General features: G+C 47.6%; 1 protein-coding gene across 3 annotated transcripts in view; it reads right to left on the bottom strand.

Moving 5' to 3' along the window:
* TBCE (tubulin folding cofactor E) overlaps window positions 1-13,574 on the bottom strand; it is a 90,572-nt gene that overhangs the window by 5,933 nt on the left and 71,065 nt on the right. For 2 of the 3 annotated variants that reach the window (XM_010860095.1, XM_010860096.1), the window contains exons 5-11: window positions 10,493-10,581; window positions 5,426-5,525; window positions 4,110-4,212; window positions 2,204-2,280; window positions 853-948; window positions 253-317; window positions 96-160 (exon numbers count right to left, since the gene is read on the bottom strand). In XM_010860095.1, the coding sequence (XP_010858397.1) occupies window positions 96-160; window positions 253-317; window positions 853-948; window positions 2,204-2,280; window positions 4,110-4,212; window positions 5,426-5,525; window positions 10,493-10,581 (595 nt within the window). Of the gene's footprint in view, window positions 1-95; window positions 161-252; window positions 318-852; window positions 949-2,203; window positions 2,281-4,109; window positions 4,213-5,425; window positions 5,526-10,492; window positions 10,640-13,574 lie in introns of all 3 variants that reach the window. The other variant, XM_010860097.1, reaches the window with a different exon arrangement.

The following is a 13,574-nucleotide window of genomic DNA, read 5'->3' as shown; positions in this document are numbered from 1 at the left end:
CAACTTAAAATATTCCTTAAGAGCAGGAGCCTACAAACAGCATCCCGAGAGTGGAAATAAGTAACGCAGTGCACACGTTCTGAGGACACTCTTACCTGCGCTATCTGATTGTCATTTAGTACAAGGTACTGCAAGGAAGGAAACATGGAGGTTTTGCACCCTAGAAGAGAGAGCATTAAGTTACACAGCAGAAGGGAGAGAAAGCTGGAGGCTGGGGCAGCCGGGGGAGGGGGACTGGGTAATCTTAGGTACCGATTCCAGCGTCCGGAAAATGTATAGAGGAGATTCCAATGTCAGAGAGGATGAGTTGTTCTAATCTGAAACGTAAAAACATGCAATTTGATCACACAGAACAATATAAAATGCTACGTGCTATCCGAGCAGACTAGATCTGTATGTACATGTTTTCCTACACCCTAGGTTTTCATCCTGTGTGAGATGCTTAGGAACCATAAAGTCCAACGTAGGGCACACAAAGCAGACTTGCTGTGCCACCTTCTGATGGATTCTGAGTCACCAAAACAACACCGGGTGCCTCCTGCTGTGCCAGGTGCTGAATGGGTCTCAGGAAAGAGACAGGGACTTCCCCAAGCTCACTGAATGAAAACTTGTGATATTAGCATCAGGGCCAAAATATTCATCCTTCGAGTGTCACAGTACAGGCACAGACTACATTGTACGTGGTTGACAAGTCATTTCGTGAATTCAAATAAAAATTTCCCAAAGGGAATTAACTGAATTTGGGATTTCCATCATCACTATATTTCCACTGAGAAAGTATATACAGCATAGGATCCATTCACTAAAAATCTACTAAATTCTATTGTAACAGGCATTTTAGGAGCAGGTTACCTGGGCAGATACGCTATGAGAAACAGCTGGTTTTCATCAATTAATTGATTAGAGGAAAGGTCTAACAGCTTCACTGTCTGTAGAACATCAGTTGGCCTGTATGGAAGATAAAAATTTTTTCACACAGATTTGTTTTCAAAGATACAGCCTTAAAATACCTGGCTCTGGTGTTAAGGAGAGATCAGGGGTGTGGGGGTGGGGTGGGAGGCAAGGGTATGATATTATAAAAGGCCCCATAAAGGATCCTGGGGGTGATGGGAATGTTCTTATCTTGACCAGGCCAGGGTCCTAGCTGTGATACTGACCATAGCTCTGCAAGATGTTACCAGTGGGGGAAACTGGGGAATGGGTACAGGTGATCTCTGGCTACATATATACATCTTATAAATGTATGTGAATCCAAAATTAAAAGTTTTTTTTAAAAAACTGTGTCTATATAATAAATAAATAGAATCATTCTGAACAGTAATTTCATTCATTGGACTCCTTGGAGAATTTGCTATAAACTTGTCCATGTTTATTTTACACGCTAATGATACCAACAAGAGAGGAGGATTAGGCGACAACCTATGAAACTGACAAGACAACAAGCTTTTTTTACATACAGGGTCATCCCTAGGTATCCCTGGGGAATTAGTTCCAGGACCCCTAAGGATACCACAACCTGAGGATGCTAAGTCCCTTATAGAAAATGACGCAGTCTTTGCCTATAACCTACATATATTATAAATCACCTGTAGAGTACTTAAAACACCTAATACGATGTAAACAGTTCCAGTGCATGGCAAATTCAAGTTTGGCTTTTAAGGAACTCTCTGAAATTTTTTTTTTCCTGAGTATTTTCAATCTGTGGTTGGTTGGATCTATGGATGCAAAACTGGGGGTGTGGAGGGCTGTACATTGGTACACTGACCTTGAGCAGATAATGCTAATTTAAAATCCATTATTTAATCCTTACAGGTCATCCTACAGAACTTCCACTTAGAAATTACATATGTAAAACTAATACAATTCAAAGCTTAAAAACATTTAACTTAAAACTTTTACTCTGATGGGGTTTCCTCAATTAGAACCTCTTAGTGAAGTTTGAATTGACAGTCTAATTTGAGGGGGCAGTGAATAGTAAGTGTTTTTCTTATTTGAAAATTCTTCTAAAAATTAGGTATAATTAGGAGCATTTATTTCTTCAGAATGACTAAATGATATACAGCTACTTCTCGGAGAATGTGATTATATCTCTTTACTCTTGATGTTTGGAAAAACTAGTATTTCAATAAATGTAAATGTTTTGAACTAAAAATAAAAAGAATGGCTAAATGGTGACAGATGCATTGATGTAAACCCTGGTTACCTTTCTGAAATGACGATATTGTTAGATTCAAGGTACAGCTTCTCAAGGACAGGCCAGCCAGAGGCACAGTGGAGCACCTGAGGGGAAACTCGAGTCAGGGTGAAGAGGCCTCAGTCACTCCCCCGTGTGTTTATTACTAGAACTTCCACATGAATTCAGTGTGGCTCCTGTTTTAGAAATAAATGCCTTTGGACATTTTGTTACAGATTCTGTCTCAGGCCAGGAGTGCTGGTTGCTACTGCTGCTAAGTCGCTTCAGTCGTGTCCGACTCTGTGCGACCCCATAGACGGCAGCCCACCAGGCTACCCCGTCCCTGGGATTCTCTAGGCAAGAACACTGGAGTGGGTTGCCATTTCCTTCTCCAATGCGTGAAAGTGAAGTCGCTCAGTCATGTCCAACTCATAGCAACCCCACGGACTGCAGCCTACCAGGCTGCTCCGTCCCTGGGATTTTCCAGTCAAGAGTACTGGAGTGGGGTGCCATTGCCTTCTCCGAGGAGTGCTGGCGGACAGCTGATACGACTATGGTGTTACGGGACCGAGCTTCAATAACGGGAGCACAAACTTCGGGCACCCGGAACCCATCAGGGTAGGCATCCGCCCGTCATCCAGGCATATCCTGACCTGTACAAAGCGGAACTGGGGATGGTAACTACCACATTCTCATTATTAGATACAGTTCACTTAACCAACAGAAGGAAACTGATGTTAAACACCTTTCCTCATGTCTCGATGCCAATCTGGGTTTATAGAGAACGTGCTAATAGGACAAACTTTCTCCATAACTGTTTTTACACTTTCTCACTGGACGGGACTGCCACCTCCACTGTGCCCTTCCTTCCCGTTCTGCATGGAGAAGCCCTTAAGGAAGAAGTCAGGCGGTGGAGGCACGGACGGCCCAAGGACAAGGCCACTTGTCCCTCCAGAGGCCCCCTGGCGGGACTTCACAGATGCACACCCTGGCTGGGGCGCACTTATCCGCACTTGGTTTGAAATCGCAGTCCACTTGTCCCTCCAGAGGCCCCCTGGCGGGACTTCACAGATGCACACCCTGGCTGGGGCGCACTTATCCGCACTTGGTTTGAAATCGCAGTCCACTTGTCCCTCCAGAGGCCCCCTGGCGGGACTTCACAGATGCACACCCTGGCTGGGGCGCACTTATCCGCACTTGGTTTGAAATCGCAGTCCACTTGTCCCTCCAGAGGCCCCCTGGCGGGACTTCACAGATGCACACCCTGGCTGGGGCGCACTTATCCGCACTTGGTTTGAAATCGCAGTCCACTTGTCCCTCCAGAGGCCCCCTGGCGGGACTTCACAGATGCACACCCTGGCTGGGGCGCACTTATCCGCACTTGGTTTGAAATCGCAGTGTTCTCGATGTGTGGAGTCAGTCAACCTCTGACCGAGCCGAGTAGTACCAGATCTAGATTGCAGAGGCAGCCCGGCCCAGGACTCACGAGTCCACTTTCAAACCCAGCTGGGTACCTGAGCAGTGGCTTCGAGGAGCTGAACCCCAAACAAGAAAAGGGTATGAGAACCTTTTGCGGCTCGGCCTCAGCCCTAAGATCACTCCTGGGAAAATTGGGAGAGCTGAAAGGCTTTTCAAAGCTTGGCGTGCACTTGGTGCAAACCGCTCAGGAGACACCAGAACTAACCAGAGGAGCCAAGAAAGAGAGGGTGGATTCAGAGACAGAAAATTCTACTAACTACGAGGATTTTGTAACCCCTTCTGTTAGGCTGTTTAAAAGACCCTTGTTATCTGGATAACAGGATGATTAAAATGAAGCCACCGCTGCGCTTCACTCCCTCCTTTAACCAAGAATTTAAAACTACTTATTACTAGGTAAAAAGCAAAGAGTCAGACACAGCTGAGCAACTGAACAACAAAACCAAAGAGACATAATTACCTCTGCCCATGTTATTCCTGTCCGGTTAAGGACTAAAACCTTCAGCGTAGAAAATGTTCCGGTTGGAGATGGTGAGCTCAAGGGAAATGTTAGTTTATTTTCACTGTGTAGAAGAAAAGACATGATAAGCTTATTATTGCGACAGAGGAGCCCAGCTGAGATGGTCACCGAAGGCAACAGTTTGGGGTTTAACATGAGGGGTCTGGTTTGTTTCAACCTTAAAATGCAATTATATTAAAAACAAAATGTGTCAAGACTACCTAATTTTTAATAGTTACAATACACAATTCACTGGTATCTGACATGAAAAGGTGTGTTCATAGGGTTAGGCTGCCAGGTGAGGCTGCAGATTATCTGAAACACGAGGCTCAGGCGGCGATCTGTGAGGTCAGCTGCTGTTCTGCATGCTGTAAAATTCAGTCCTGCTCTCAAGAGTCTTACAGATGTGCTGGACTGTGAGCTAGAATTTTGCTTCTGAACAAAGCCTGCTGTCAGTATGGACGAAATAAATTGCTGCCCTTTAAGTTCCCTCTCAAGATCCTAATCTCAGAAGTTATCCCACATCTTTTTTCAGAAGGTACCCCATATCTTGTCATTTTGAAGGAAAATATCATTAAATAAGGCACATTAACCCTTATTTCTAGAGGAGGTGATACTATGGGTCAAAATATACTCTTTGCTCTGTTTGGAAGAATAATTAATTTAGGCCTGTTTATCTGCTCTGCTGAACCTGCCTGAGTCAGGTACAACTCTCCTGTATGTGTGAGGCTGGCTCAGATGTGAAAGGGGGAACCTGGCTGAGCCCTTGGAAAGTTAGCTCCTGAGATTAAAACTAATCAGATACTCAAGAAGGCTTGGCAAACATCAGTAAAATACAGAGCTCAGTGAAAAGCCCTTATCAGAAGTGAATTAAACAGTACCTCCACTAAAATAACTCATTCCTAAAGCAATTAAAGGCTAGAGGGTTCAGAATGAACAAGCAGTTTTAATCACATCTCCTTCTCCCCAGTTAAATATCAAGGTACCCAGATGGCCCATCTTCTATGGTCAGGCTTGTAAAAAAACATGAAGACCTTCCAGTTTGACATGGTAACCTAATGTTCCATCTAATCAAAAGTAAAACACATTCCCTATTAATGAATCACCTCATGTGACCATTTAAAAAACTAGGATCAAAGAATATTAAAGAATACGTTAAACTTCAATAAATTCAACTCGGCTGTCCTCCCCGCCTCACTCCCACAGAGATGCTGTGAAGGAGCAGGAGAGATTAGGACTTCATAATCATGTGCAGTTAGGCAACCACCAGTTCATACCTGAGATTAAGGACTTCTAGGTGCTTGAGCTGATCGGCAATATCTATAACTTCTTCCCATGATGACAACAGATTTTTTGACAAGTCGATGCTTCTAATATCTAAATGCACGTGTTAAGAAGCAGTAATATGGAAAGATGCGTAAGAGACAAGACAGTCATTACCTCGGTTCTGGAATGTGGGATTTTTACCTTTTCACTTTATACTTTCTAGTCTGCTTGAAATTTTTTCACGAGCACATATTACTTTTACCCCTTTTTAATCATCCAGGTGTTCATCTAGAAACTGAAAGGTGCACTGTCACATACTGCACACTTGAGGCAGACGCAATCAAGTGAGTGCGAACCGAATGTCACTAACAATAATCCATTCCAGCATCACTCCCCCATCAAAAAAACAAAAAAGGAAAAGACCCAACAGACATGGTAACTGATTTGTCCAGCAGCCTTACATCAAGCGCACGTCTCCTCCCAGGGGTTACTGCTGAACTCTGCACCCTAGGGACCCCAAATAAGGAGAGGTGCCTCCAGGGGGTCAAGAGCAGTTACTTTGGAGACATGTTCAAAAGGGCTAAGAATGACCTGGAATTCTGAGGGTCCCCTGTAGACTGGATGGAGTTGGTGTGATACCCACCATCCCTGGTACAGGAATCCAGAGTGGGTAACCCAGGACAGAGAAAGGCCGCAGATGCCACAGGGGATGGTGGCAGTGCGTGCCATCAAGAGGCAGAGGAAAGCCTGAAGGGCTGGACCGGCTCCAGGAGGACTGTACACACTACTCCAGTATGTATGGAAACTTTTCCTCTATCCTGCAAATAACAACTGGAAACCAAGTGTCTAGCAGTGAACACGCCCATCAAAAGCATGTGCATCTCTGGTGTGCCAGTTACAGACATGCCTCAGAGTAACAGAGCTGGGCCTGCAGCAAAGGAGGTGTGGGAGGATTTATACACAGTGCTCACGAAGGCCACCTTACCGAGAAGGTGACCTGTGAGCAGAGCTGAAGGAAATGAGGGAATGCCACCCTGGAGAAGAGCATCGGGGCAGAAGGGACGACACGAGCAAACGCCCTGAAGTTGGAATGGGTTTGGCCTGTGGTGGGGGCAGCAAGCTCGTGTCTGCCAGCGCAGACAGGGTGGAGGCACTGGAAGGGAGGCCCCAGAGCCCAGGTCAGATCACAAAGGGCTAAGTCTCTGTTAGTCTCTGCCTGCAAGGGGAGCTGCTGATGTGGGCTCACTCGGGTCTTTTAAAAGGCCATTCTACTGCACTGCTAAGGGACACGCTGCAAGGAAACGAAGACAGAGCAGAAAGGGGAGGCGGGAGGCTCCTGAACCAGAGGGGCAGCAGAGGGAAGAGGCTGACGGGACTTGTCAGTGGGTTCAGATGAGATTCGAGAAAAAAGGAAGAGTTAAATTAACCCTGAGGGTTTTGGCTGGTGTCACTGGAACTGCGCGTTATGGAGAAAGACTACAGAGAAGCATGTCTGAGGGGACATTTCAGTGTGAGATGACTGCAGGCACCCCAAGAGAGGTAGCACACAGTAGACAGACAGGACTGGGACAGAGGCCGGAGTGCAGGAGCCTGGCATCTGCAGGCTGGACTCGTCTCATCAGGAAGGCCGAGGGTCAAAGGTCTGAGCCTGGGCATGCTGACCTCTGGCACCTCAGCCTGCCAGACAGACTGAGGGGGAGCAGCGACAGAGGAAAAGAGACCAGAATCAAAGAACAACGGCCCACGGCCCTGGTGGCCCACCAGGTGCAGGCAGCATTTTGCTTTTTCACTGAAGAAAAAAACCGAGCAGTCAGTAACCGTGCTGCCTGGTGTGGGCCAACGGCTGTGAGTTTAGATCCCAATCAGCCTCAGCCCCAAACCCATTTTCTTATAGCCTCCAATGCAACAAGGCATCATTGCCCGTAAAACATGGAGAAAGTCACTTTTAATACAAATAGTGGCATCCATCAACAGGGCTGGTTGGAGAGGAAAGACTTCCCAATGAAGAAGCTCCACAAGGAGGCAGGAAGAGGGGAAGACAGGTGGAGGAAAGGCCCAGAAGGGGATGAACCCAGCCAGGCCGGCAAATCAGAGCCTGTACCCTGCTCCAGCCGCTGTGGGCGTACTGAGGCCAGAGAGCTAAGGACGGTGTTCACAGTTTTAAATGGTTACATTTGAGGTGGTCATGGAAGCATCCACACAATATCCCAGTTTGCTGGTTGGCCACAGGCCTAAGGTATTTATTCCCTGGCTCCTTAGGGGACAGCTTGCCAGCTCCTGACCTAAGGAGATCTGAAAGGACAGAGTGCACGAAGGCTTGGGAATAACACTCAGAACTCCGGGGGCAGGATTCTTATGCTGTGACGCTGAGACACGGAGCAGAACGGTGCTCGTTCACGCTCCAGGGCTTGCTGCCAGCAGAGTGGCAGTCAGTGGAGAAAGCAGCAGAGAAAAGCTGGGCCTCTACCACTAGGAGAACAGCGGCCACCTGAAGGTGTCCATCCACATGGAAGGAAAAAGGGCTATAAGTGTGGGCCACCTAGATACAGAGTGTGCCCAGTCCCCCGAGCTCCTCCCCCAGCCACTTGGCCACCTGCTCACTCTGAGGGTCTCAAAGCCACCACAGGGGCAGTGGGGCTGACCCTGACGTGGGCCCTTCCTCCTGCCCCTGCACTGAAGCCCCTCATGCTGCCATGCCCCGACCGCTGCTCCACCCTAGACGCGGACCAGCGTTCAGTGGCTGGGCTGGGCACTTTTTGTGACCGGTGGTCAAACCCCCACTGCCCTTCATTCTCATCAGTCCTGCTAACTCCAGGCCATCAGGCTGGTTGGAAAGGGTTCATGTACAGTCATTCTCCATTCACTTGTGCTTTCCATTGTGTAGCTAGAATTATATGTATTTCTACTAGCCTGTCCAGAGCACAGCTGCTGCTGCTGCTGCTAAGTCGCTTCAGTTGTGTCCGACTCTGTGTGACCCCATAGACAGCAGCCCACCAGGCTCCCCCGTCCCTGGGATTCTCCAGGCAAGAACAGTGGAGTGGGTTGCCATTTCCTTCTCCAATGCATGAAAATGAAAAGTGAAAGTGAGGTTGCTCAGTTGTGTCCGACTCTTCGAGACCCCACGGACTGCAGCCCACCAGGCTCACCCGTCCCTGGGATTTTCCAGGCAAGAGTACTGGAGTGGGGTGCCACTTCCTTCTCCACAGGGACCACCTGTATTCGGACTTCAACCTGATGTAGTGGCCCCACACGCATACATGCACATACACGCACGCGTGCACGCACACACACACACACTTGAGTGCACACAGTCCTGGGAGCTCTGTCACTCTCACTCCTGTGAGCAGAGGCTCCTCCCCAAGTTCAGAGACACCTCTTCCCAGCCAAGCTCTCCGATCTGACATGCTCCCACCACCATCAGCCCTGGCTCAGTGAAGGATCTGAGAGAAGGATCAGTCTAGAAACGATGACTGGATTAAACACACCAGGCAATCCTTCAACTTCGGGCGAGAATTTAATCAGCAAGTGCAAGGCATTCATCACTGGGTCTGCAAATATAGGCCGTGACTTGATTATCTCAGCAAACCTCATTGCCTCATGTCTTGGGGGACATTCTTGCCCAGGAGAAAGCGGTATAAACAAGCAAGATGCTGACTGCCCAGCACACTGCTGACAACTCCAATCAGCCGATCTGCACACCCAAACCCCTCTGCTGACCAGAGGTTTTCTCTGTGCTGAAAATGAAGTGTTGAACCACCCAATTCCCAGTCTTCCGAAACCATTTAGGAGGAGGCCAGGCAGATTATAGAATGCGCCACGCACTTCTGTGGCACTTTGCTCCATATCTAGCTCCATTCCACACCCACCTCAATGCCCTGATTCTGTTGCCTAACCTGCAGAGGGAATGACCGCATCTGGGGCAAAGGTGGGGTGGGGGCGCTACTCACGGGCAGAAAGGACCAGTGGTCACAAGTCCCAGCAGACCCCAGCGCCAAGGGACTGCACCTCTGAAACACTGGCTTGGGGAGCTATGCTTCAATTCCTATCACAAGGTAGGTAGCGTCAGAGTGGTTAGAAATATTTTGCTAAAAGAAAGCTCTTCATCAGGCATCTCCTCAGTCGAGAGACCTATGAGCTGCTGTCTTTTGCATAAACTATTATGCAGAGATGAGGCAGGTTAAGGAATTGAGAGAAGACCTTTTAAAGTTAGAGAAAGTCTATTTGACTTGCCACTTTTTGTTTTTAACGCCAAAAGATGCATTTATTTGAGGTTTGTTAGGACTGTAGCAGATCCAAGAAGCACTTGAACTGTGCTCTGCTGCTGCTGCTAAGTCGCTTCAGTCGTGTCTGACTCTGTGCGACCCCACAGACGGCAGCCCACTAGGCTCCTCTGTCCCTGGGATTCTCCAGGCAAGAATACTGGAGTGGGTTGCCATTTCCTTCTCCAATCTACCAGACTACAAAATAGGGCAAGTTTATTATGATTTTTCTTTTAGACTGACCTCCTCTATTTTTAGGTGTGGGCATAAGAGAAACAGGGCAAAAGACAAAGAACACACTTACAAGAGATAGATGACAAATTTGGAAAAGCTTGTTTTTGAGGTATGATTTCAAACCGCATTGCTGCATGAGCAGGAACCTTAATGAAGGAAAGGATTTACTTCCCTCCCTCTCAGGAAGGCCGTCGGGGCTGGTGCAGTGGCCCCGGGTCCCACCCAAAGCACCAGTCCCTCTCCGTGCCTTCCTTCGCAGCTCCCCTGGATGGCTCTCGCCCCACAGCCTGGCTGCCGAGCCCTGGACCCTCTGTCTGTGCTCAAAGAGGGGGCGGGCAGGGTGGTGGGCAATGGCCAGAAGCCCCGTTCAGACGCTCCATTTTACCTCTCCCCGGTCCGAGTGAGTCCCACATCCCACTTGAAAGCAAATAGTCTAGGAAGGTAACAATTTACCCGAGCAGCGACAACCTCAGGTGAAACCAAGTCCCCGTTAGGAGAACGGACATCGGGTAGGGAACCAGGGTGTCTGGCTCCAGTGTCCAATCCAGCCTGACCCCAGTGACACGTTCTTACTGGAAAGGATACTAGGACAAGCTTTGGCAATTCCTCCTTTGTCACCAGCACCATTTACTGCGCAGTTCCTCAAAGAAACGTCTTGCAACTTGCTCAGCTGACTGTATGAAAAACACATAGTTCACATGCAGACATAAACATGTACGCTATCCATCGGCCCTTTAAAAAATTAAAAAGCATTTTAGATACATAAAAAGGCACCAGAAATAACAGTATCCACCGCCCAACTTAAGAAATAAAGCCTTACTGGAAAAAAAAAAAAGAGAGAAAGCATCACAAACATTATACACAACACTGAAATCCTCTTGAGCCCCTTTCCACTGCCCTCTCCTCTCGTCCTCCACTCCCTGTAGGGGACCAGGGCACTGGGGTCAGTGTTGGCTTAATCTTAAGCATTTCTTAATAGTTTTACTATTTTTTTATAGTTTACTATTTGACTCTAATAGTTTTACTATATTTCCATGTTCCTAAACAGTTATTGCAGTTTTGAATATTAAAAAATTTGACATGAACGGTAGCGTACGGCTTCCCTAGTGGCTCAGATGGTAAAGCGTCTGCCTGCAGTGCGGGAGACCCGGGTTCCATCCCTGGGTCAGGAAGATCCCCTGGCAATGGCAGCCCACTCCAATATTCTTGCCTGGAAAATCCCATGCACGGAGGAGCCTGGGGGCTACAGTCCATGGGGTCGCAGAGAGTCGGACACGACTGAGCGACTTCACTTTCATTTTCCTGTGACTAACTTTCTGCCTCACCAATACCCTGTTCAGCACTGAGATGGGACGACATGGACACGTGCTCTGGAATACACGCGTTCACACCTGCAGTCTCACCGCAGAGAGACCACAGTTGATTTATTTGCTCCGCTGGTGACAGGGAGATTTTTCCCAACGGTGCTAAAGGACACACTACTGTATACTTTTTGTACTCCCATGGCAAAATCTCTCTAGGGATATAGCCTAGAGAGCACATGTGTGTATCTGTAGCCTTTTTAGATACTCTCAGAGACACTTTTTTAAGTGTAGAGAATCTGTGTTCTGTTCATCCAAAGAGCCCAAGTGTTACAGCACCGGAGAGTGTTTAGAACACAGGATCTGGACTCAGACTGCCTGCGTTCAGTCCTGATTCCACCCCTCCTCTGGCCTTGGATGTGTTAACATCTCTACACCTCAGATGGCACATCCACATGCCCGTGATCACGATGGCATTATTCACAATGGGTCACATGTAAGCAACCCGAGTGCCCACTGACCAAGGAATAAAGTGCAGTCAGTCCATATGACGGAGTATTATTCAGTCTTAAAAAGGAAGGAACATTTGTGAACCTGGAAGACATTATGCTATGTGAAAGAGGCCAGTCACAAAAGGACAAACACTATATGCCTGCATTTATCTGAGGTACGCAGATGAGAGTCAACTTCATAGACACAGACGTGGAACGGTGGCTGCCACGGGCCGGGGGAGGGAGAGATGTGGAGCTGCTGTTTAAGGGCTGCAAGGTTTCAGTCTGGGAAGAAGAGAAGGTCCTGAAGATGGACAGTGCTGTTGGTTACACAACAGTGGGATGTACCTAACCCTACTGAACTATACACTTAAGTTAAGATGGGGATTTCCCTGTTGGTCCAGCGGTTAAGAATCTGCCATGCAATTCAGGGGATGCAGGCTCAATCCCTGGTCCAGGAACTAAGATCCCACATGCCTCAGAGCAACTCAGCTTACGCACTACAACCGAGTCTGCATACAGCAACGAAAAGACCCCACACGCTGCAACGAAGACCCGATGCAGCCAAATTAAAAAAAAATGGTTAAGATGGTAAATTTTACATTATGTATATTTTACAACTTTTACATGCTATCATTTAGTGGGTTGGTATTTGTGAAACCCTCAGAATACAGTGTGACATACACTAAGTCATTTTACAAGCATTTATAAAAGTAAACATAAATCTGACAACCTCTGGGGGAATACTAAGACCAACCTGCAAGTCATGAGCTATTACATTCACAGAAATGAAGGAAAGGCAGCAGCAAAGTTCTGGGGCATAGGCTGCCAAACTTTCTCAGTTCACGGGGCCCTTAGCTTTTCAGTCATTCTCCGCAGTGCCTCGAGGCCAAAAGAAAGTACCATTTAGTAAGCAATTAGGGCCAAACAAGTTTATAATTATTTATGTCCTGTCAAACTAGTGTCTGCTGCGCATTACGCAACTTTTCAAACCCTGGAGTCTGAATGGACCCCACCCCTCCTTTTCCTGTTCCATGATGATTTTCAGGAGATACAGTACTCGCTTTTCTTTCAGCACAAGAGTGACCCAAAACCCAGTTTTGCAGGTATGTGACACCATGGAAAGAAGAGGAATATCATGACACTCAACTACCTGCAACTAGCAGTTTACACCATGTCCGGCAGATGTCACTGTTCCCCTCTAAACTGAAAACTATCCTGCTGGACCCGTGAGTTCCATGTGGTGCCCGGAAGCTTAGGGATCCCCGTCTCAATTCAGACCTCAGTCAGAGCCACAGTCATCTCCAAAGAGAAACCATACACAGTGGTTTTCACTTGGTTTTGCTTCCTCATTATAAGTCTTTTCTCAGCGCTGCAAACTCAAAGCTGGTCAGCTGGAATTATGAAGGAGATAATACAATGGCTTAAAGTTGAGGTTGAGTCGAGTGGTTCAGTTCAGTTCAGTTGCTCAGTCGTGTCCGACTCTTTGGGACCCCATGAATCGCAGCACGCCAGGCCTCCCTGTCCATCACCAACTCCCAGAGTTCACTCAGACTTACATCCATTGAGTCAGTGATGCCATCCAGCCATCTCATCCTCTGTCGTCCCCTTCTCCTTCTGCCCCCAATCCCTCCCAGCATCAGAGTCTTTTCCAATGAGTCAATTCTTGGCATGAGGTGGCCAAAGTACTGGAGTTTCAGCTTTAGCATCATTCCTTCCAAAGAAATCCCAGGGCTAATCTCCTTCAAAATGGACTGGTTGGATCTCCCTGCAGTCCAAGGGACTCTCAAGAGTCTTCTCCAACACCACAGTTCAAAAACATCAATTCTTCAGTGCTTAGATTTCTTCACAGTCCAACTCTCACATCCATATATG

The sequence above is a fragment of the Bison bison genome, unplaced genomic scaffold, assembly GCF_000754665.1.
Source record: "Bison bison bison isolate TAMUID 2011002044 unplaced genomic scaffold, Bison_UMD1.0 scf7180017864462, whole genome shotgun sequence".
NCBI lineage: Eukaryota > Metazoa > Chordata > Mammalia > Artiodactyla > Bovidae > Bison > Bison bison.
This window is presented reverse-complemented; position numbering and strand designations above follow the sequence as displayed.